The sequence below is a fragment of the Meleagris gallopavo genome, chromosome 14 (assembly GCF_000146605.3).
Source record: "Meleagris gallopavo isolate NT-WF06-2002-E0010 breed Aviagen turkey brand Nicholas breeding stock chromosome 14, Turkey_5.1, whole genome shotgun sequence".
Taxonomy (NCBI): Eukaryota; Metazoa; Chordata; class Aves; order Galliformes; family Phasianidae; genus Meleagris; species Meleagris gallopavo.
In genome coordinates this window covers 5,311,420-5,337,225 of record NC_015024.2, presented here as the reverse complement: position 1 = coordinate 5,337,225, position 25,806 = coordinate 5,311,420, and the positions used below count along the sequence as shown (strand labels likewise).

At 36.4% G+C, this 25,806-nt stretch overlaps 1 protein-coding gene across 3 annotated transcripts in view; it reads right to left on the bottom strand.

Moving 5' to 3' along the window:
* Positions 1-1,000: 1,000 nt before the first annotated feature.
* HDAC11 (histone deacetylase 11) overlaps positions 1,001-25,806 on the bottom strand; it is a 43,624-nt gene continuing 18,818 nt past the window's right edge. Inside the window, exons 1-11 of one of the 3 annotated variants that reach the window (XM_019620048.2) lie at positions 25,698-25,715; positions 25,033-25,181; positions 21,935-22,035; positions 15,560-15,676; positions 12,258-12,300; positions 10,670-10,746; positions 9,000-9,062; positions 6,783-6,879; positions 5,496-5,674; positions 2,881-3,125; positions 1,001-1,150 (exon numbers count right to left, since the gene is read on the bottom strand). In XM_019620048.2, the coding sequence (XP_019475593.1) occupies positions 2,883-3,125; positions 5,496-5,674; positions 6,783-6,879; positions 9,000-9,062; positions 10,670-10,746; positions 12,258-12,300; positions 15,560-15,676; positions 21,935-22,035; positions 25,033-25,099 (987 nt within the window). In that variant the 5' untranslated portion in view covers positions 25,100-25,181; positions 25,698-25,715 and the 3' untranslated portion in view covers positions 1,001-1,150; positions 2,881-2,882. Of the gene's footprint in view, positions 1,151-2,880; positions 3,126-5,495; positions 5,675-6,782; positions 6,880-8,999; positions 9,063-10,669; positions 10,747-12,257; positions 12,301-15,559; positions 15,677-21,934; positions 22,036-25,032; positions 25,182-25,609; positions 25,626-25,697; positions 25,716-25,806 lie in introns of those variants that run through there. The other 2 variants (XM_031555542.1, XM_031555541.1) reach the window with 2 other exon arrangements.

Below are 25,806 nucleotides of genomic sequence, written 5' to 3'. Positions count from 1 at the left end.
TGTATGCATAAGAGAGGGCTGAGATACTGGTGTGCAGCAGCAGGGAAAGATTTCAGAACCATCAGGTTCTTCAAGCTGCAAGGAGTAGGGAATCTGTGTGTCCAAACAGCTATTATTCATTGTAGAATGTCCCTGCCCTGCACACAATAAGCTGACTACCAATCCATAGCATTATTATAGCTGACAACAGCATTTCTCAGATTCTTCCTTGTATTTATGACAGAAGTCTGGGACTTCAGAATCCAAGGTGTTAAAAAAAAAAAAGAAAGAAATTAGAAGTCCAAACAAAAAAAAAATACAGATTCAAGTTGAAAGAAATTGATATTACCATCTATATCTAAAATGCAGTCATTGTGAGACTATTAACACAATGCACAGTGCTTTTAACATCAACTTCTACACTGTATATTGATTGTAAAACAGAGAGGTGAGGGGATGAGGGTCAAACTCACCAGGCCAACTGTTAGATCAGAGACAACAGCATCAACTCCTCAGGTTTTTCAACACATTTCACATGTGACTGAACTGAAAAAAAAAATAATTCCTTTGTACTATAAGCTTTTGGACACATCTATTCATAATTAAAGAATTTGAGTCAAAACCACTACCTTATTAGGAAAGATGACCAAACAGCCTTTCTTCAAGATAAGTATTTTGTCACATGTTAAGGCAGAAGTTCTGAAACATTCCTCCCTATTACAGGAAGATTTATAGTGAAAAATGCAACTAAAAAAAAAAACAAGCAAAAACAAAAAGAAAACTCCAGACGAAAAGAAGTACCACCTCTTTTCCCAGCATCATCTGCTACTATTCAGCTTCCCAGCAGCCAGTTCTGATGGTTGCAGATACCTGCAGATGTTGCCATGACAAAGTGTTTGGTGCACCTCATCTACTGGTAACAAGATTTGATATGAATCATAACGTACGAAGTTTAAATTCAAGTTTAGTTTTGTCACTTGTAGAACACAATATGGATTTAGAAAGCAACTTTAACACCTTATGATGACCTTATGATTCTTTTAATATTTACAGACATAACTCCAACTTCACTGGAGAGGCCAACACGGTAATTGCCAGAGAAGTCCTCCACTGCTGACAAACACTGTACTGCTCATCCTTGAGACATGCTGCAGTTTCAGCTACATTTTAACTGCCAAAAAAAGCACCTTTATTAATAAAGTGTTTCATCCAAAATATTTACAGACAAAATAAGTGAAAAGCAAAGTCGCCAGCATTATTCAACATTATTTTAATCTTTACTGAGTTAAAGTAAAATAAACAAGTTAACAAACAGAATATGTACTATTACAGCATTTTAGTTCATAGAAATTTCATTTATAATTTTATAAAAATTATATGAAAGAATACCAACACCTTTCAGTCACACAGACAGTATAGAAAAAATAAATCTCAACATTAGTTGTACTGTGAGTACACCTATAAGAAGTTTAAAAGTGCCTTTTAACAATGGTGTTGCAAATCAAGATTAGTGCAAGATGCCAAATCTGATTTAAAGCAGCTATTTATAGCAATTGTGCAAATTCCAACCATTAATAAACATCATAAGTTTAAAAATGACATTACTGAGGTAAGTATTCTAATCAGAATGAAACATTCCTTAAATAGCTTACACTCCAATTCTACTACATGGAAAACATCAGGGTCCCTTCACAGAAAGGCTCAAACCTGAACACAAGATCAGTGAATACTCAGAAGTTAAGAAAGCTCTTGCCAAATATACAGTTTAGTACATTTAAGATCCAATGCTCCAAGCAGTAATTAATACGTAATATACCAACAAAAACAAACATTACAGTCAATGCACCAATAATTTGCATCTGAATGCACTATTTTGTTCTCATATGATAGTACCTCCTAGAACCTCCCATATAAGGTTATTACATTAGCTTATTGTAGAAGTTTCACAGTATTTTATTTCTAAATATGAACAACTTGGTTACCAACTATGACAGTAGGTGTGACTATCAGTAATCTTCAAGCAAGTGAAAAACAGTACTAGCTGGAAAAAAAATTGAAATTTACTCTTCAAGGCTTATATATGACAAGTTGGTGATAAAAAGTATTTCATATTTCTACACGACATTTTCCGCAACAGTTCTCAGAACACTACAATAAGGTTTAATTTTCTAGTAAGTCAGAGTAAATAAACTACAATGCATAGTAACTACTGCCTTTAAATGCAGGCCTCACTTCAAGAGAGGCAAAAATCACACTTATTGCTGATCCCTTACTGCCCACCTGCATACAAAGCCAAAGACATATCCTATTTTCAGTGTATTTAAAAGCAGAATCTACGTCACTGTAGTAAATAGGAATATACACTAACAAATGTTCATTCTAATAGGCTATGGCTTAAAAGCCAAGCAACTGAACTGTTCTCCATATTATTGCACTTGAGTGTTAAATTGACAGTAGAAGACTGCACAGAACTGCTATAACAACCTTTAAAAAAAAAAAACAATAAATATAATGCAGTATCTAAGAATAATACCAATAAGTTTAGTGCAGATTACTCCGGCCACTGTCTGAACCATACCACCAAATGGGCCTGGGAAAGTCCAACCACACAGTTCTTTCACCACAGTGGACAATCTATAACAATAGGAAGCAATTAAAGCTTTCTACAGTAACATTATAAACTGAAACAAGGTACTCTTGAGTACATGTAAATTAGCACAAGAGGATCTGTTGCCTTCGCTCTAGACAGCTTCAGTAGTTAAACACAGTTAATCTGCAACTGTGTGTCGTCCATACTAGGTTATTTTACAGGCAAGCTCAGTCCTTGGTGAATTTCTTATATTAACCCTGGAAACTTCCTGCTCCTAAAATGCCAAATTTAAGGAAAAAAAACTTACTAACCATCACTGCAGTGATAAATTGGTTAAGTCTGTTACAGAGTCCCTGATCATCTGTTCTACTTTGGGATTTTCAGCTCCACTGGTTGCTAGCTCTTTGTCAATAAGCCCCAGGTTGTGCAAGTTGAGGATAGAATCAGCAATAATCCGGGCAGTCCTCTTCTGGTAGCCTCCAGATGTCACCATCAAGATAGGGATTCCACGGCTTCTGGCAGCCTTGAACACAACTTCATCTCTCTTCACAATTCCCTGCATGTTTGCAACAGTTAGAAAAAACTGCAGTGATACAATACGGCATTTTAGTTCTAACAGACTTAGCCTCTGGCTTATAGATTCACAGTACAGGATGCTTAACAAGTAATTCAGCCTTATATTTTGTATTAGGAACACAGAATTATTTTAAAAGCCGTGTTAGAGACATTACATGTGTAAGCCTTTAACAACAAAACAAAAAAAAAAACAAAAAACAGCAAATCCAAAGTCTTCATCTTAGTTTTAGAGGACACAACAGACAGAAGCTGCTTACTATAAATTCTTGCCCATGAGATATTAGGAAATTAAAAAAAAAACAACTGTCCACAAACAAATGGAAAAGAAAATTCAAAAATGTAGCTGAAAAATATTTTGCAAAACTATGAAATATACATGTTTTTAGTTTGACACAACTCTGTAAAACAATGGGTGCAAACACTAACAAATGAAAAATCAAGACACAGAAAACTAAAGAATATCGGGAACAGATCCTACAAAGAAGAAACAGGATTACAGGACGAGCTGTACATCTCTGGAGAGCAATCAATGGATGGAGAAAATGCTACCCTAAAGGAAAATTGGAAGCAGTCACTACTCATGGGAGCAGAACTGCCTCAGAAATCCTCCAAAATCTCTTATGGGTGCTCTGAGAAAAACAGACATGGGTTTATTCCCAGCTTCTGCATGTTACCAGAAAAGAACACACAAAAACTGAAGATGACTGAAGCACTACTACACTTGCAATTTAGAAACAAAGCTAGAGAGATACCTGCTGCACATCAAACTTTCTGGCTGTAGTGTGGAGGCACATTTTGAGTACAACAAACACTGTTGTGAGACTTAAAAACAGAAACAGCACCCACAACTGAAAACTGGACTATTTAGCCTTGAAGAGATGAACTTTCTATGCTCAATATCTTCAGTTTTGGCAGTTCCACTAGGCTGGGATTTCTAATTTGGTGAAACACATTATTCATTCCTAAACCAACAAGATCAGAGAGAAAAGAAACCCTGCCCTCAGTTCAGAAACTTTTCTCCATCAGATGTCTGAAACAGCAGTCACACAAAGAAATGGCACACGTTGCCTTTCACCTCTTCTTGTAAAGATGGAGGGAAGGAAAGGTGAAGTGACATTTTATATAAACAGCAACCAACTGGCTACAACAACTCACTGTTCTTGACCATTAACATATGGCAGAAAAAAAAATTGAAAATGCACATCAGTGTCTTTCATTTACCACCTGATGGCAGTTTCCTCTCCAAACCTCCTCCCTTTCTCAGAGGAGATTTTACACAGTCAAAGGAAAACCTGGAAATTCCAATCAGTTCCCAAATCCTTTTAGCCCAGACTCATTAAGGTATCTGGAGGCAATCAGAAAGCAAGAACAGACAGCCTGGTGATGGAGACAATGAGAACGAGGAACTGCATCAGAAAGGCAACAGAAACTAACAAGAAACTAGAGCTTTGTGGAAGACTGAGAAATAGGGCTGAAAAACAGAACAGACTGAGTGATGGCTCCTTTAGGAAGGATTCCAAGAGTTCACAAATCAAGAAAGCATTTTCTTCCAGTATTGAACTGGTACACAAAGAAAGAGAATCAAATGTGAAAACAGGACAAGGAACTGAGGAACTGTCAGGGAAAGAATCATCAAAAAAAAGAAGAGGAAATGTGAGAGCTATAGAATTTCATATTTTGAGAAAAGCTTATCTGTTATGATATCGAGAAGGTGAAGACCTCTATGCAGCTATACAGGACAAATGAAAATTTAAATCTGAAACTAAGCCAGGGAGAAAAGCTAAACTGAACAAGGAAGCGATAGTTCTATAAAAAAGAATGGAGAAAGTGGAAAAAAAAAAATCTCTTCATTTGTTAAGAATAACAAATAGGCTGCACAAGACTGCTAGATATGGGAGACATCAAAAGAGACTTTTAAATAGACAGAAGTGCTACAGAGGAAATTAAGTGTTAAGATACATACCAAGCACAAGTGACAAAAACATCGAGTGGACTGCATGAGGGGCAAAGGAAACAGACGGAACTAGATGCAAGAGAATGATCATACAGGGAAAAAACAGTGCAGTGTGATATACATCTGTCTGAACACTATCTGCATGTTCAGTATGGGTATGTTTTAGAGAGAAAGTGAATGATACGGGCACATGAAGAAACAGTCAAGGAAAAGAAGAATAAAAAAGGCATACAGTGAGCAATGGATGCATCCTTGTAACAGAAAAAGGTTTTGGTTTACTGTGAAATACATTCCTTACCTTCACCTAACAAACTGCCACAGGCAATTCACTCTTAGCACCAACTCCAGTATTTGGCAAACAATGAAAGTCTCAACATATTTTAGTGTTATACAAACCTGAGGTGAAATAGCAAGTCCTCCCAACGGATCGCCATCCAAAATATCAGTTCCAGCGTTGTAAACAATAATGTCAGGTTTTAATTCATTTAATGCTCCTTCCACATGAGTATGTACTTTCTGAAGGTATTCGGTGTCTTCTGTACCCCACTCTAACTCCACCTTCCGTTTTATGGCACCTGAAATGTTTGTGTTATAGAACAAAGTAAACGCAGTGCGTTTTCACAAATTCCTCAGTTAGAGAACATTTTTCAAATACTTGTGTTTGCATCAAATGTAAGCACAGTGACCTTGAAAAAAATTCCACTGAATACAGAATTCAATGCAGGGGAAAAAAATCTCTCTAAATCACAAATGCAAAATGTTGACGAAAAACAATTTATCTACAGGACAATTCACCAATCAGCAAAGAAAAAGAGTAAACTTAAGATGTAACCTAAGTAAAGCATAATGAAAAGAGAACACCAAATTGCTACTGCAGAGAAAAAGAAATCCACAATATAAACATCACTATGAAATTAAGATATTTTACTTTTATCAAAACACTAAAAATTTAATAGCAAGAGATCATGAATTTACGTGAATTGCTTTACGTATAACAAGATTCAGCTTTGCCCCAAGCATTTTCAATTTAATGTTCTTACCCTGTAATCCTACCAGAAGTAGCAAACACCTATTCTTAATTTAAATCAAATTATTACAAACACTTATAATAAAGCATTAAAAATAGAAAAGGAGTGTTGGAAAGGTAGCAGAAAGAAATCGAAGATCATAAAGCCTAGTTTTGTCTGCTTTTAGGCAGTTATGCTTAACTCTAAATCTGAACTAATCAAATTATGTCAGACTTGTTTCAAGATATGACTTCCACCTCAGCATAACCTATGCCTTAAGGGACTTGGAGCCCTAAATTCTAGCATGGATTCAGCACACAGTGTGCATGAATAAATCTAACACACGATGATGCTTATTGCCTAGTGAGTGCTGAGTACTGTTTTTTAATGCTTTCCTTGTTCAACATCAGTGAAATAAAGGTACACTTATGCTTCTCCCCCTGCCCACAGCTTGCATTCAGTGCAGAAATGAAGGAAGGCACTTCATTCTCAAAGCGAGGCAAAACACTACAGAATCAATACTATTCTGACGTGTAGCAAAATCATTCAAAGTATTATGCTCTATGTGAAGTAAAGAAAAGATAACATCGTTGCAAGAAAATTTACCAGTAAATGAAAAAGTTACTAACAAAGGCCATTCTTTCACATTCGGAATATGAACTTCAATTATACTTACGTTTAGCAAATCCATCTCCTGGATAAATATATCTATTGTACACATCCATGATATATACTCTATGATCATTCATGAAGTCCCTCTCATGGCCATTTCCCTGAAGGAAGTTTAGAGTTAGTTCTTTCTAGCATACTCACACAGAACCATAATCTGCAGTTTTTAACATAATCAAGACTACCAAGACTATTTAAAACTCCCACGACATCCCTTACTTATGGCCTTGAAGGCTATTTTCAGGTATAGTCTTGTGGGCTTTGACAGTATGAGTCTGAAGACTGCAGGTATTAACAAAATCAACATCCTACTATCTCTGTGAAGGTAATTACAAGATATTTTTTCTCTTGTATGTGAAACAAGAAGTGAAAATTAGAAGATAATTGCTTTTAGCAGCATCACAAATGCAACGTGGCCAAGACTGCAGAACAGGTACATTTTTATACAACTGGGAAGATAACTTCCAATACTTAAAACAGAATTCTGCTGCAAGGATCCTTACATCCTTGTATAAGAATAAAATATCAGACTGCAGTTTTCCTGATAACAAGTCTTGGTGAAATAAGTAGCCGCTGGAAACATCACAGACACTAAATACGCAATGTAATAGTTTAACTTTTTAATGTTTAACACAACAAATTCCCCACAAAGATGTGTCAGGTGAAAAGGTAGATGCTCAACAGAAAACAGATTCTGAATACTTCCTTCTTCCCCCCATCTCTGAATAGTATTCTTTTATCTCTCATGTAGACTTGTTTCAACCAGTACAATTACCCTTTCACAGTAATCACCAAGATAATTTCATCTAAATCATAAAGATGTATCATAAAGAACCCATCTCCTCATTCTCAATATATTCATTATAATGATTTAATTTAAACTAGAAACAGAATTCCAGATATGTCCTCAATACTTCAGAAATATAATTTATGTTCATTTTGTAATCTTCCCCAGCAAATACTTAAACTATATATCTGTTATGACTTCCTCCACTGGAAACAAAACAAGAAAAACAAACACAGAAACAATAGGCTAAAGCTAGTCAATACAAGCAATAAGGGGAATAGGATACTACAATACTTTATAAATAATTTCTTTAGGCTAAAACATGGCAATGCCTACTTACTTCTTCAGCACATTTGGTCCAAAGAAGCATTACTGATATAAATCTAGGAATACAAGAGCCTCTGGGTAAACCATTTTCTTATAAAAAGTAAAACTCAAACACACCAAGAACTGGGACACTCACAAGATGAGGATGTCTGCACACTTAAAAAGCATCTGCTGAGTTAGTACTCCACACACCTCCTACTTCCCAAGGAAAGAAACAGTTACAGGAAGGGGCAATTTAGCATGCTGGCTGAGGTCACAAGGCATGACAGCTGAATATAAAAATGCATTCCAAGAAATCTTTTAAAAGAAAAAATGAAAATTTAACACCAAACAACGCAAAAAAGAACAAAACCAAAGGCCAAACACCTTGATGGAAATACCCAGACAGAATGGGAAACACAAAGCATCTTTTTGCTGCATAAGATATGCCTTTGTTTTTTGGCAATTTTAGGATGCCTTAACTTGCAGAAAAGAGAACTGATAGAAGATGGAACACTTCTGCAGCTACTAGGCTTCCTCTCTGCAATGGTTTATTCACAAAAATCTTCAATGCTTCAGATTGGATGTAATTTTAGCACATTAGCTGCTTTTCTAAAAATACTACTTCCTTCCTTTTAGGATTTATTTTGGAAATCCTCCTGAAGATGAGATTTATTCTCAGTATCCATAGAAATCACTCTACCAGGGAAGAGAGATGCATAATTTACTTCATTAGCTTGAAGTCAATCTTTGTATTGTAACACTGAAGGTCAAATTCACCTCCTGAGAAGGCTGCTGCAATGACCAGGCAGCTGAACCAACTGTCATTTCCTTATAAGAGATTTTACTTTCTTCTGGGAACCTGAACTACTTTTCAGACTATTCAATTCAAAAATATTTTTTATATCTAACCACATGATGGAGCTGCAACTCAGTTTAATTTTATTGAACTGTCTTAACAGCCCATTGGAACATAAAATAATAAAAACAACTAAAATATTATCAGCTTTTACCACCTATGATTAACTTTGGATCCCATGAGTTAATATTTCGTGTTACTACTACAGAAAGGAGGTCTGTATCACACTTGTACTTTAAGAAAACAGTACTGAATACAGCAAAATTACCCACCTGGTGAGCATCCAGATCAATAATTGTTGCTTTAGACACCCCTGGTACTCTTTCAAATAAGAACTGGAGGGGTAAACAAACAAAAAGTAGAGTCAGCTATCAAGTTAAGTGATAGATTAACTGAAGGCTTGAAGCTTGCAGTTTATTATTGTTTCAGTTTTAACATCATGCATGTCATTGCATTCACCAAATAAAGGCTGAATTATTTCAAAATTTGTGATTATATAAAAAAAACCTATATATATATCTATCACCTGAAATGCAAAAAAAACATGCATTTCACAGTCATCTGTGCAGGTATCTACCTACCTGTAGAAGAATTTGGTGAAGAGAGGGAAGAAAATTATTTTTATTCATATCCTCTTCCCCCCAGAATGTACCAGACCCAAAGTAAGATGAAGGACATACCCTACAGCATCACACACTAATTTGCAAAACAGTCTTTGCAAATAAGGCTTAAGCTGGGTCTGCATAAGCACAGGTGGCAAGTCTTCACATCCCACTCCAGTCAGGCACAGGACAGGTCCAGCTAGGGATTATAGAGCTGACTGTGGCACTGCTGCTGTCAGAGACAGCAACAGCAATGACCGCGTGTTGGGGCAGAGTGAAGCAAGAGCTGCATAGACCCTGAAATGGTGAGCAGCTTGTTTCCTGAGACACAAATGATAGCACAAGTGAGGCTTAACAGCAGGAAGGGAAAAATACTCCACTGATGGAATCCAGCTCTATAAAACTCACCACAGCAGGGGCTGTATGCATTATAGTCACTTTTTAGGCTAGTAAGAGAATTCATCTGCTATTCCATGTCTGCAAATAAAAAATATACTTTTCTAATTCTTTGGGTCTTACAACTTGGCCAAATTACTATTTTAATATATATGTCATAAAAAATGTAAAGGTTTTGTGTCAACTGTTAACTGCTATAATTTCTCAATCTGTATTTTAACGATAGAGAAAACACAACACTATGGATTGCTTTCTGCAAATTACAGCGTACAGAAATTAGAGTGTTCTGTCATTTAGTGTGCTGCAATCATTAGGGTTTTTTTATGTTTTGATTATTACTGATATTTTATAAATATTCTAGTATACAAATACACCACAGGGCACTTGATAGAAATAAGCTCTAATTGCAGAAAGCTCCAGCTTCAGCCTTTCAACAGCGAAAGAGCACACGTATTCAATCCAAATTCAGTGATTATCTTGGACACATCCACATTTTTATTTATGAATTTGTGCCACTCTGAGGATCGCACAGAGCACCTGATTTGAGGAGAAGATTTCTGTCTCTACATAAGTCTCCATTAAAAGCACCAAAACTCACATGGAATTTGCAGGTTCAACTGCAAGACTGGGATAATTATCAGTGCAGATACTACAAGACAATCTGCTTTAGCTTGCTTTTTTCCTGCAAGAATATATTATTAATGCAATTAGAGCATTTTGAATTTCCATTCACAATTCCGACCCTGTATCTCTTTCCTTCCACTTAATAGCTGCCTATGCACTGTGCCCTGTAACATTAAATATTGCATCATTTTCCTATTCCTACCCATCTCAAGAATGTTTTATCTTTCCTGACTATGAGGTAGCGTAGTACTTATGAACTTCTGGAACATTTTCCCATTTGCACAAATAGTAGAAAATACTCTCCGAATAGTATTTCTTACCTTAATAGCCAGTGTGATATCAGCATATGCACAAAATCCTCCACCCTTGTCACCTGAACAATGATGAAAACCACCTCCTAAGCATAAAAATTTGGATGGGGTAAAAAGCTAGATACCAGGGAACTTTTATAATCTTTACTAAGAGTTAGGTCACATCAGGCATTTTTTTCCCTTTATATCTCATCTAGAGCTGCCAATCCCTCACCTAGCAACCCTAAACATCTCATAGGGTTCCTGTATGCATCAGGCCAACAGTGCAAAGGACCAGCAGATGCTCAGTTTGAAAGCAATTGTTATCTAGCAGCAGAGAAGCATACACACACTGTGGTGCCTACACGACCAAGTACATAGCTTTGAAAGTTCACCTCCTCCCACAAGTGCCAGAGTTGCACTTGGATCGTATCTCCCCAGGCAGCACATCCTAACAAAGCCAATTAACATGTCCTTTGCATTTGCCTGACATGCTCAAAGTGCCTTTTACATGCTGAACACTGGGTCAAAAAACAACAAAACCACGAACTATGGCCTTATTATTTGCACGTCATTGTCTTTTGCTGACAGACCAGAAGAATATTTTAAGAACAGATCTGTAAAACAAACATGCACTTTCTTTATAAAAAAATATATATATATACTTGGCCCAAAACATTAAAACTATACTAACCCAAAAGAGTTTAAGAAACCCACTAGAAACATCTAGGCAAGAAATTTAACAACCCTACTTTATACATCAATAAATCACTGGATCTTTTTTAAGATGTACTTAATTTTTAGTACTGGATATTAACTATATAGATAATACTTTGAAATATCATTTGCTACTAAAGGAGAAAAAAGACAGCTTCACATTACACGTGTTATACAATAAGTCTTCCTTCCACTCGGAGCTTATTTAAAACAAAACAAGCAAACTGGAATGTTGCACAGATAACACTGCAAGATTTATTGCCTTCAGAAATATCAAGAAGATATAATGGAAAATCTCAGAATTGACGGGCACCAAGAATGACAAACTATTAGTTCAGTAGCTTACTGGTTTTGCATCACTATTTTGACATGAGCAAGGGTGCAGATTTATTTTCTTCATCATTTCTTCAGTCAAGCCTTTTTCAGGAAGAGCTGCTCAGCCAAAAAACAGACCAACTGGTACAGCCCAACTGTACAGCATGTCAACCAAACTCCTGGTCTGGTGTTATATGTATACAGCATGGCTAACAAGACCTATTCAAACTTCTGCATAATTTAAAGGAATATTTTACTGAAATATTTGCATATACTCTGGACACCTTTTTCCTCATTTCATTCTCACTACTAAAATCCACACACAGTGCATAAATATCATATATTTATCTGGTTATCTTCTTCCTATCAACAAATATTTTATTTAGTTATAAAACTGCAACAAGGATGATAGTGGATAAGAGAACAAATCCAGTTCCTAGTTCTCTTTTTTTCCATTTAAAGTTTCTTTTAGTTAAACACAATCCAGTCACTTTATTATAAACAGAATATACATCGTACTGAATGAAAATAATGACTTTAAAAACACATTAAGTATCATTTAATACAAATTTCCATTTGTACTCACCCACATTGATTGCCCAGCCTCTATCAACAGCAAGTTTTCCTGCCTGAAGGAAATGACAATAAGAACTTGATGAATGAATGAGGCAACCACTGAGAGCTGAGTGCTCCCACCCCAAGCGCAGCTCTTGGCATTCTCATGCACCCACTGCACTTACAGATGCTTTACCAATGGAAGTCATTCTGAATCAGATCTCTCAGCACAAGCCATACAAAACTATATGCAGTAAAATTAGTAGAAAAAAAATATTTGATTTCACATCTGTATTTTACTCTCCTGCAGTTGAGCAGATTTTGAACTAACTGGGCTTTGTGGAGATGAACACTGACCCCTAGCAGACAAATGGTAAACTGAAGGTACAAGTATTGGTAGGAATAAAAAGTGAGCAGAAATCTTCCAATACTCTTCCTTCTCATGTAAGAAATAGGAAGAAGTTCAGCTCAAAATTCTGAAAATACCCATTAACATAGCTTCAGCTGTGGGTGGGAACAGAAAAATGCCAAGCATTAAGTGCCCTGTTTTGTTTCTTTAAATAATGTAACATGCACGATATAAATATGACCAATTTTTGCCTTCTAATACCAAATGAAATCTGTGCCTATGAACTCAAATGACATTGAGGAAATGAAATGTACTGACAGAAAAAAAGATACATGGGGCTAAAGTGATAAAATTTAATTGGAAAAAAAGGTTATTCTGACCAGTAGGACTCAAAGAAGTGTTTAACTGCAATATTCCTTAAAGCCATATTAAAAAAAAAAGATATATTTTTATATATTTTATTTTAAAAAATCACATATATGATTACACATAAATATAGGCTATATTTTATATTAATATATTCTATATGTGATAAGATATATAGTACATCATGTCATATATACATATATAATCGTACATATGATTTTTAAAAAGCAGCCAATCCTCTGCTGAATTAAATAACAAGGCTGAAATAAAACTCAGCAACAAGAGGTACTTTCCACTTTCCAAGAACTTACACACCCTCTCACATCTCCAGAATGACAAACCAAAATTCCTATTGGAAACAATAAGATAGATCCATCATGCTTCCAAAGATTAGGTGAACAAGAGAGGTTACAGAAAAGTAATTTGAGTCCCAACATTTTGTTACACACCTTGGCATCAAGTACATCTAGGAATCACAAACACAGATTGCTCAAGAATATGTTCATAACTACACAAAAACCCACTTGGTACTGCCCACAGAAGGCTTATTCCCTATTGACAGCATTCCTATATACATGCAAACAGCCAGGAGAAGATATTTTATACACACAATTCTGGTTACTGCTGATACAACACTTCTTGGGGAGACTCTCATGGCTCTACTGATTTCTTCTGAGATTAAAGAATTTCCAAAAGTAGCATCAAGATACCATAGAAGTGCAAATAGATGCTTAACATTTAACTTTGTGATTTCATCCTTTAAGTTAAAATAATTTTGTTTTCTTAAGTAATTCCCATATAAATTATGCTGCTACAAAATGTTACTTAATGAATATATATAGGCATATATTTTTGGCTGATGATGCAAATTCTTGTGTAATTCACAGCATGACCATTAAGCTTTGAAATCTAAGAAAGTATATAGCATTAAAGCTTCCAGTTCTTTTTACAGATCCAGCAGTTAGACAGGATACCTATTTAACAAAGGACTAAAATACTGAAAGAAAATGCCATTTTTCCTGATGAAGACATTGAGCTGTTGTACCATTAAAGATGCAAATACAACAGAAAAGCTAAGTATTTCATTCTGCTCTTATCTGATCCTAACTAGCTTTCTACAATCATTTCACACAGAAAAAACCCACAAAGAGGACTCCAACATAATACTGCCCCAAGTCTGTCTCACATAAGCTCTGCCATGCACTTGGAAAACTGTTTCATCAAGGCCTTGGGTTCTCTCACATTACTTTCTCAGGTCAGATCCTGACATTCCACATTTGATAGATAAAAGGCACAGCACCATCTTTTATGCAGTACTCAGAGAAGAGCTCTTCATTTTCTTTTTTTATGTCCTTAACAAATTCTTCACACATTCATGAAGGCACACACTTAAAAATAGGAAATCTCAATTCCAGTGTACAGTTAAATTGCTAAGTACCTACATTACTCTTGACAGAAATGGGCAGTTACCTAGTAGGCTATTTCTGAAAATAATGTCATTTCTTTCTCATTCTGTTATGGCTTCCCAGTCTTGCTCACTTTAAATATCCAGTGGTTGCAATAAATCATACATTTATATCTGGTATAAACATACTGAGAGGTTTGCCAACCTGCAGAACAATGTTCTTCAATAATTGGCTTCAAATGAATATAAAAGAAACAATATCTGCTTCTATCCTTTTCACATGCATCCTCTCCAACAGTTTCCTTCAGAAAGAGTAGCTAAAATGTAGCAAAGATCCATCTGTATCATAACACTAAGGATTTCAGATAGGATTTTTTTTCTTCCATGTATGTAACTGTGACAGTTACCCACAGAAAGATTGGCACTGTTACCACCTTATCACAGACAAGGAATGAATAAAGGGAAGAAAGGGTCCCATTAGTTAGTGCTTCACAAACATGAAAGCATATTTTCCTCAATATGTCCCCGGCTACAGCTATTAACTGCTTTCTTTCCACATCTTCAACATCTCTCATGGAAGTTTCTCAAGCAAAATTAGATGTGTGGTGACTTGCACATCTCTCCTCCTCGCAGCACTCATTTACCTGATCAGAAAACAATCCTGTCAAGGTGAAACAGGCTGTATCTCACTTCAGCTGAGCTGCTTATGCAACATATACAATTGAACAAATGAACTAACTTTCATTATTCAAATTAGACACAAAGTATTAAAAAAGAGTCACATCACCACACTCCTCTTTTAGATATGGACACTTAATAACAAAAGTAACCAAACTACAGCCATTTGGTAAATATGTGCTTTAAAGCATCCCCTATTCTGTTAATTTCACAACTATCCATTCCTAGAAATTGCTTCTATTTGAACATTGTTCCAAATTGTGCAGTTTTTGCATTTGCCTTAATTCCTGTCACCTCTCATTCCCTGCACAGTCTGCCCCTTTACTCTTTTTGCTTCTGCAAATTACAGACAATAAAAATCAGGTTCATCCTTCATCTCTTTATTTGCTAAGTGCCAGACTTTGCTCATGTTTAGGACTGTACACTAACTTGCTTTCCTTAGCAGGGCTTCGGGCTTTGAGGCTTTAAGTGACAGAAAGCATCACAACCCACAGGTCTGTATAAATACAGTCAAAGCAAATCAAGAACACCTTACCATTATTGTTCCTCCTGTCTGGGTTCGCAGAGGTTTCAAAACTTTTCTCTGAACAAGGAAGTTGGGAAGAAAGAGGACTGGTGGAATTTCTGTGATTGTAGCCACAACGAATGACCACTAGGAGGGGGAAAAAAGTTGCAATTAACATAGTCTGTCTTAATGATGTCCTTTAGATCTCTCATCAATTACTACTCACTGAGAAGGAACCCATAAGGCCTTAGCAAGATTTTTGGTTTGCTTTTTTTTTTTTTCCAGATGAAGGTGACACAACAGTGTCTATTGGCAACCTCCAAATAGTTTCTTCCTGTTACACTGTTAACAATTGAAAATTCCAATTAATCACCACCACTATTTTTCTCCATACATCAATATCCAATGGTACCAAGTCAAGAAGTTTTCAGCCAGGCAGTATTTAAGAAAAAAAAAAAAAATCTATGTTCCTGGGGTTGGGGAAAAGAATCGTCAAATGTCTTTCAGCAGAATTAATAGCAATCTACAGCTAATAAATTGTGCAACTCTAAAATACTTCTCATGTCAATTCAATAGAATATATCAAGGAGAAAGGAAAAAAAACAAAACCAAACAACTTGGTGAAGATGTTCAAATACTTATGTGCACACAGTGCAAATTTTTGCATGGAGAATCAATTAAAGTTTGTTAAGCATATTAAACACTTCTAAAACATGTTTCAAGGAAATATTTTGTTAAAAAGTCATATCATCAAGAACGTGACTTGAAGGTTAGAACAAATATTTGCAGTATGTAAATGCTTTCAATGGAAAAAAGCCAACAAACAAAAGATTACTTCAGAGAACTAACGACATTGCTACCAGTGATAAAACTTCTAAATATAATTCACAGCCAAAGTCACAAGCAGGTCTGTACCTTTTCAATCAATACTAAGACATTCAAGTACTGAGAATTGGAAGTTTCAAGCCCTGTACAGATATTTCATATGGATCCTGTTTTCTTCAACATTAACAAATATAAGCAGACTACATTCTGCAGGCTAGCTGCTGGTCAGCAAATGACAGGATACACAATAGGCCAATTTTGATGAAAAACAATTAAACGCCAACATCAGGGCATTCTGGTACTCAGTAGGTTACTGCGACTTCACAGATATCACTTGAACTGGTGAGTACTATTTGTGTTTTGTTTTTGGGGAGGCACTGGCGTTATCATCACGTACGCAGGCACTGCTTTCTCAATTCATTTTTATATTACTATAAGTCAACATACAAATACATTTATTATTATTCACTAATTATAGCATCTACTCTCAGTCACTAAGAAGGCACTTTATTTTCTAATAACTTGAAAAAATCCTTCTGCAAGATATTTTAGTTATTTTAAAATTATTATTTAAATATTATTATTTTAATTTTAATATTTTAATATTATTATTTTAATATTATTTTAAAATAAGCACAGTGTAGCAAATTAGATTAAATCTCAGCATTCTGCAATGGAATTGCAAGGGATTACAATTGGATAAAGTATGTTTTTCTCATCTTAAATGACAAGCTTGCCATAAAATGTGAACACTTAAACACTCAATCTTAAAACAAATGAATAATAATAATTTCAGTGGGAAGAAAGAGGAGTAATAAGGACTCAAATGAACAAGTATTTTCCTGCAGGCTTTCAAGTGATTGCAAGAAATCCATACAGAGTGCAAGTGAGCAAGAAGTAAAGCTTCTTATTCAAAGTTAAGGATATTTACAAGAACACTTCCCAGTCCAAAGACATTCACTGTCTCGGATTTAGTCTTTGGCCGTAAGGAAAATTTTGGGATTCAAGAATACAGCTCAGTTTAACTTATTTTCTTTATTTTTTTTAATTATTAGTGATAATTTACCTTCCTGTGCTTCAGATAAGCAGTTCTATGTACAAATTTAGGACTCAAAAATCACTCATTTTCCTTAAAATGAGTAAAGAAGTCGGGTTAACCCTTCACTGCTATATTTTCCTTAACTCCTCCTCCTCCCAAAATAAGTACTAAGTCAGCATCACTCAGCCAAACTTTATGTAGCAGTCTAAGTGAAATGTAACATACCCAAACCTAAACAAATTTAAGAGTCTTTAATTGCCCCCGTTTAAACTCAGACTCCATATTTTACAACAAGATTCTACAAGAATAGCCCCATTAAATGTATAATTAGCATCAATGTGCACTCCCTCACTCTAAAAACCTCCATTCTTAAGAACGACAAAGAAATTTCCAAGTTATTTGAATATGTGGCAGTAACTATTCAAGCACCAAAAATTAGCATGCAAATTACTAGGAAGAGAAAGCTAAAATAGTTGTTTTATGTTGATCATTCTAGACAAATACAAACAACACACAGAGAACCAAAACCAACCTCTGATGCACTGCCTTTCATGTTACACATTCACTGCATCCCAGTAATGCATAACCACCAATAACACCTCGTTAAAAGCATTGTTCTGTAAAACTTTTAAAACAAAATTTAAAACTATGTTTGAATCTTTTTTAAGTTTGTGGAGCAGCTCTCAGCTTCGTGGGAGAATTCACAGATCCAACACCAAGCACCTAACATGACTTCAATTCACAAGCTTGCTGGGGACAACATTGCATGCATCACCTTTGCTAGATAAAGAAAGCATGTTTTTAACTTGAATTAACAAAACCAAAAAAGACTAAGAAGCTTGCCATTTTTACAAAAGTTGCCAGGTCAATGTATGAACATACCATTAGTATTAGTAATAAGATACTGCACTGGTGATAAGATAACCGCACTGATAAACCTTACGGTGTCCAGGACTACTCCCAAGAAAGGCAAGCTGCCAAACCTCACCATTTTTGTGTATCACTCTCCCAACTGACGAGTTAGATGTTGAATAGAAACAACTCACTGTACACCAAACATTACTTTCTCCTTTTAAGAGGCTTAATTGTTGCTTCAGCTTCAAAGAATGCTCTACTGAGTGCGCAGATCAGTGAACATACTGAAACCTCTCTAATATTGCTCCCTCTAACCAAGTCCTCTTGTACAGTGTTTTATCCAAACATATTCAGCTACTATTATGTTTAAAACAACATTTATACTCCTTAACCTAACACACCAATGTTTGCATGAAAAACCAGGTGAAAACAAATGCATTTTATCTGATTAAAAAAATCAATGTTTTACAGAAAACAATCACCAGCCTTCACAAGGCTTTCACCAATCAGGTCTGAAACCTGATAACCACGGAAAAGGCGTGATGGAGGAAATAGAGATAGTAGATAGAGTAAGAACTGCAAGAACTGAGGAACTGGACAAAAGAATTTTAAAGATCTCAGAAGGTTCTCATTTTATCCAAACCAAAACCACACACTTTCAGCTGCCAAGTTACTTACAGTGACTGAGGCAAAGCACAGAGCTCAAGATTCATTTTGCGCCGTTTTCCTGAATACCTCAAACAGCCAGAAGTATCACAGGCTGAATTGATTTACAAGGCTGCCTCTACAGCTTTTATTCCCAAGCACACTGCCAGCGCCACCAGGTGACAAACAGACACGCACCTCTTGTCCCAAAGCAGATTCACTCAGATAACAGGGTGAGAGTCAAAGCAAACAAGCACTTGAGCACTGGAAAACACTCACTGTGATCAGAAGGTCAGAGCCCAGCAGGCTCATGCAAAAATTCCTTCTGAAGGACTGATGTGCTCAAAAAGTGACGTACTTGTCCTTAATGTTACATATTGATCTTGTACAAAACCAGACTTCCAAACAATTTCATTTGCTCTTGATTTGTTTTACAGAACATATCCACTTTTCATTAGGTGAAGAAAATGATTTTTTATTAAAAATACCTACATCATTTGCAAATACATAAAGACATTAAAACATGCAAGTTTGCTTGACTGATCACCTGTTTCAGATCTGTTCCAGAAAAACACATCTTGCATTTGGCTGACAACAAACGTTATCCATGTCATTTGCATTTCAGTATTCACTCACATTCTAAAACTCCTGATAGATCAAAAAGTTTCAAGTATAAGACTTACAAGGTCTGAAAATAGGTTTAACCTCATTGCCTAATCCCTTCCACAATCTCAGAATACTGATATACGTTAAATCCATTATTTTACCTAACACTGGAACAAGAGGATGAGCAGGGAAGTACAACAAGCTGATTATCCAAAGTCTAATCACTACCTTCTGGACCTAAGTTCATGGAACAGTACTGAGGGAGAAGTAACCTCAATTCAAAATACCAAATTTTGTTGTAAGGATTGTCCATGTTTCCTTAAGCAGGCAACCAGGGATACTCTTTCTCCTAAGGGAGAACTGACTGACAGTATTCTTTGATCTACTTTGCACTTAACACTTTGTTTCTCCACAACCCAACTCTCAGTCCATCCCTAGGACAGCTTCTTCAGCTGCAACTGAGATATCACACACCATCTCCCCTTGCAAGTGTTTCATGCTGAAATTTTAAATGAGGAGTACTCCAATGATTCATTATTTTAAGAGACCCGGATGCTCCCAGAATGCAAGCATCTTTGTAATCTTCAGAGGTGATAACAAAATTATATCATTTATTGGTAAATCTGTATTTGTCTGTAAAATAGCACAGTGGACTTTATGCAAGGCAGCAAACAGGAAACCCTGGGCCATTTCATGTAAATAAAAAATAATGTTGCTAGATAAGTGAACATTAATCTTTGCTGCTTAGTAGGAGTTCATTGACAAGACCAATATGCTATCTTCTAATTGCTACAGCTGTAGGAACTATGGCCTCAAAGGGAAACAAGAAAGAATTAAGAACATCTGAAAGTACAAGACAGTATTGGTTTTGAACACCAGGAAACAAGTTATCAGCCAATTTTCAGTGAAGAGATCCTACATGTACTAAAAATACTATTGTATTTCAAACTGAGCTATGCACATTACACTCTGCTTCAAAGAGGTGACTCAGTAAAAAGAGGTAGGTGGTTCAATGAAATTAAAAGCTCAATATCAAGAATAGCAGCAATAAGATCAAATCTAATGATGCATGAAATTACACATAACTTCATAGCTATGAATGAAGAGGCCTGAGTGAACACTGCAAAAGAATAAAACAAAAAAAGTCAGACAAATCAAAGATTCTTTACACAGAAAAAAAACATCAACATTTCAGAAATAACAATACAAGTGATTTTACACTGTAGAAGGGCAAAGATAACTCGAAATAACTTATTCTGAATTACAAAATATAAGATTATTTTTGTAGCAATTGGACAGATCAACAGGATGGGAAAGGCATTACAACAGAGATGTGATGACGGAAGGACGGCACAACAGAAAGGTGCCATAAAGAAAGGGAAGAAGATTGCTCACCCATACCTGAAGATTCCAGATCAGCAGGGGAAAGCTTCACCAAGGAGGGATCTCCAGGAAGAGATTCTTCCCCAGTGGCAGTCAGCCCTTCAATGAGGTCTAAGAGAGGTGCAGCCAGGCTCCACCTCTTCCTGTCACACAGCTGAATTGCCTTCACCTGTGCTCCCAGGGCTGACCGGGTCCTTTCCCCAGGTGCTCAATCAGTGGTTCAGGCCAGGACTCAACAGTTCTCAGACAATTTTTACAACAAATCTCTTCTCTCCAAGTAGAGAGCTGTCAAGTAAAAGCAATCTTAACTGCTACTACTCAATCCCTTTTGTGGATGACTATATTTTCAAAACTGAAGATCTCTTATGTTTTATAGTTGAAGCATTCATTTGTTAAATTTGCATTTATGTAGAAATAGCCAAAGAATGCTCTTTGTTCTTTGTGAATATACAATCCTGTACGAGCTGGTATTGCAAGCCTTCTTCCACACACAAGCATACAAGATTATGCCCTTTGTTGACCTTTCAACTCTCTCTGTACTCCACTGATACAGGCAGACTTTAGGTACAACTCCACTTCTTTCTTCCCTACCCCTCAGGCTGATGATAGAACTCCTGCATGGATGCTCTTCTAATTTTACATAAGCTTCAAATCCATACAGCAAACTTTACATTAAAGAAGAAATATTGCATAACAATCAATTTCAGAACCGTACTTCATTAGAGCAAAACAAAACACATTTAAGACCAAAACCCTGGCAGCAAGGAAAATATTATTTGCATCTCAAACATTATTATTTTCCTTATGTTCATTAAACTTCAGTGAAACATGCCTATGTAAGATGGTAGACTCTCTCTCCCATTCCTCTCCTACACTTTGACTTGTCTAATATTTTCATTATTCTCTCTCAGTATTCACAATGACAACACTGCATTCAAAATTTGTCACTGCTCTGTAAAACTTCATTCTATACTGAATCAAGTAGGATATCTGCTGCATTTGGTACTAATTTTAGACACTTTGTTTGAAAAACATTATTTTAAGTACAGCACCTTCAATTTATTAAGGTAGCGCCTTGTGTGAACAACCAAAAGATCTTCATCCGTAGCCTCCCGTGCTTGCACAATCAAGTCATCTCCAATTAGTTTTTCTTCTGAAACAACAGGAGAAAAATTATGATTGTCATTGTATGCCATATAGCATTCCCATACCCCACCTGGTCAAAGAAACTGCTTTGAGCTTAATTCCTACAACTGTAATGGAAATCACTGCAACCACTGTTGCTTACTCAGTGTTTGTAGGTTTTCCAAATACATACTCTCTACACATATAAGCTCTTAAATGAGAGGTTATCCATTTTTTTTTCAGATAGTTTTCATAGTGTACTCATGTTTCAATTAAAAGAAGAAAATAGGTAGCAATCGAGGATGGACAGGCAAGAAAACTTAGAAGGCTCCTTATAGTCTAAGATCTGATATGCTTGGGAACTCTCAGTGTTCATACTATCAAATATTCCTTTAATATGATTTTTAAAAATCTACAGTTGGTAATAGCAGCAAATGCTCTAAATTAGAATGGTGCACATAAAATCAAGACCAAAAACAACTCAATTACTTGGATGTTTATGGACATGAACGCTTACTGTTAATTCTGATATTTCTCTCACATCCTTACCTTCATTTAATTTCAAGAAATATCAGTGAACAGCTATTAATTCTTTTCTTTAGAGAGCAAGAGATAGTTTATTTTAAAACTGTTTTTAAAGAAGTAACTTACAAAGTATCACTCCATGATTTCTGTATGCCAACATTGTAAATGTTTACATCTGGATATACTTGCCAGAAACTTCCAGTCTGTGTTGACTAAAAAAAGTCAAGTAGTGCAGAAAAACAATGCTGCTTTGCATAGGATCACTACAAATAACAAATACCAGGCATCAATGCTGATTTTCCCAGACAAGTTTTAATATTTGATTGCTGCAGGGCTGCAGATTTCCAAGACTAGACCTTTTCTTCAATTTTAAACTTGGCGGAAGGGAACAACTCAAATGGAAAAAATTTTGTTCGTAGTGTTATACGAGCACAGCACCTGCAACAATATTTATTTTGGCAAGCTTACACTTCCCTGGACCGTACTGGAGAAGCATTTCATTCACTCACATCAGACACAAAGCCAACATGCTAACAGCTTCATTCTTGAAGAAAGTAAGCGTATGAGGATTTTCACTGGTGATTTTTCTAGAATATAATAGGAAACAGCACAGATCAGGTGTTGCCAGGAGTTGCTATAGAGCCAGAGAAAAACAGAAATGTCATAAGGTACCCCTGGCTTTTCTCTTTTACAGTGAAAAGAGGGTGAAATGTTTGGGAAAACTGGTTTTCTGTGAAAGATGAGAGTGAAGAGTAGACATTTCACACAGAAAAGAATTGGGAAAAAAAGACTATACAGGGAAGGAGCAGAAAGGCAAAGGTTCTGAATAAGAAAATGGCCATGGAATCCAAGACTCTGACAGTAAAGATCATTAGAGGTCAGATCCAAAACACTGCTAGTAAATGGAGTTAGAAGTCATTCAACTTCAGTTAAATGAATACAAGGGAGCCTAAAGTAGGAAGGGCAACATTTTACTGAGAAAGATCATCAGCTGAAAATGTCAGTAGGTCCACATGAACTGCACAGGCCTGGCTCTTGGACAGCATTTGTTTTGCAAAGGACTTTTTTTTTTTTCTTTCTCCTTGAACTTGATGTGAAAATGCAAATTTTAGATAAAGGCTTTAAAGGCTCTGACCCTAATCTTAGTCCTTACACTTGTATTTCCTTGAGGTATTTATCTACATTTTTAAATTAATTTAAGAAGCAATAATGAGCATCAACTCAAAGTTCTTTTTGCCACCAGAGGGGCTTCAAAGCTCCCCCTGAGATATTATCAAAGCAGTATCATGAGGTTGACAAAGATTTAGATAGGTTGCACTGGTATTTCAGATTGAAGAGAGCCATTTGCCAGCAGACTGTCTCACGAGTAACTACATTACAGCCTGCAGCAAGGCAGTCATCAACTGCCTGGTTTCCCAATCCAGACAGAATGTCTCCTTCCTTGTTACACCACATGCAAAAGCAATGGAAGCACGTTGGCTAGAAAAAAAGTGTACATGGTACTCCCAAACTGCACTGTAAGCTTGCAGTTAACACAGGAAGGATTTTCCATTTGTTGCCAGAAAACCGAAGTCTGCATTTCATTTTAGATCCAGGCGTAGTCCTCAAAAAGAAAGAAAAAATTGGAATTGCAAACAGCATCTGTCTTCAAGAGAAAACTTAATGGAAACATTCTCACACACTTGTATATACACTTCAAGAAAAGGCAAGAATCATCACAACTCTGTTGAACATCAAAACATAGCACTGTGCTATGCACATACAGCACCTGACTGAGGCTGGGCTGTGCTTCAAGTCAAGACCCTGGTACTCACTTCAGAGGTGAAAATAGTTCTCATCCTACATGCACCTTCCTTGTAAAGGTCAAACAATGAAATTCTGCACAGTTCCCGCTTGTCTTCAAACCCCAAAGCCCAGAAATATTTTAAGATTGTCTAACACATTGCTTTGCTCATGTTTCTCCTTAATCCTTTTTACTCAGTCTTGTAAAGTTATAGGCCAGAATGAAATTCACCATGCTGGTTACTCTGACTAGCATTATTCATGCCACTGGGAAGAGCAAGTTGTTTAACGAGCTTGAATTTTCAATCACATTTCACGAGTTTCACTCCACACAGGCACCATGACTGAGACAATTCTGAGCTTTGTTCAGTGGAGCGAGCAAGAACCGACATTTCCAAAGGACTGTGAAATAATCCTTTGTATTAGAAAGCCCTGGTGTAGGATGCTTGCTCTAACAATTTCATCTGTTTAATGTGCAACATCTTCAAAAAAGTACAATACAGCATTCAACCCACCTCACTAATTCTGCCCTCAATTTAACTTCTTCAGATTTAAGTCTGCAAATATTTAAACATATTAAAGCACTTCAATGATTAAAATGCATAGCTAAGGTCTATACAAGGAGCACTGGCAGTTATTAGCACAAGTCTGCATTAATAACATTGGTTCATTCAAACGTTGGTCTAAGTGTTTTTTTTTGTTTGTTTGTTTGTTTTACCTTTCAAGAAGTTGATTACTTTTCCCCATTTCCCTGCATCAAATGGATGTAGTTTCTCCAGTCCCATGAATGTGATGTTGTAGTCTGGAGAATACACGATAGGCCAGCAAGTTGATGGAACACCTTCATACAACTCAGTTCTGTGAGGCCTTGAAAAGCAAAAGCCAAACTAATTACCATTTTTAGCCAATTGCTTATGCACCTGAATATTTTTCACTGAATTCCCAAGCTACAAGTTCTTAGCAATCACAGCTTAACATCAGGAATAGCTCCTGAGGATGCCATTCCCCGTAGTTACATATAGGAGCACCTGTTTGCAGCTTTGCAGTTCTTTATACATAACTCATTCCCCAGCAACACGGTCAAAACACTTAAAATAACCAGTAAGGAGGGAAAAAAAAAAGAAAAAAGAAAAAAAAAGGATAAAGGACTAAAGAACTACTGCCAGTGAATTATGCATACATAGTTCACTGCAGACATGAATTAATGGAAACATTTGCTTCTCTCTCACAGCCTTCCAAGTTCATCAAGCTCTGCCTTAGAACATAACTTTAACCAGAGATGTTTCCAGGCTCACGTGCAAACACAGCGAGCTTTCGGACAGGACACACGCGCAGTCAGGCCCGGTACTCCCACCCTAACAGCTCCTGCCGCATAGCGTTCACCTGTGAGAGAAACGGCCCGGACTGCAGGAGCCGGGGGGACGGGACGGCGCGCAGCCGCTACCTAAGCTTGCCGCCAGGTGCCGGCTCACGGCTCCGCCCCTCCCGCCGC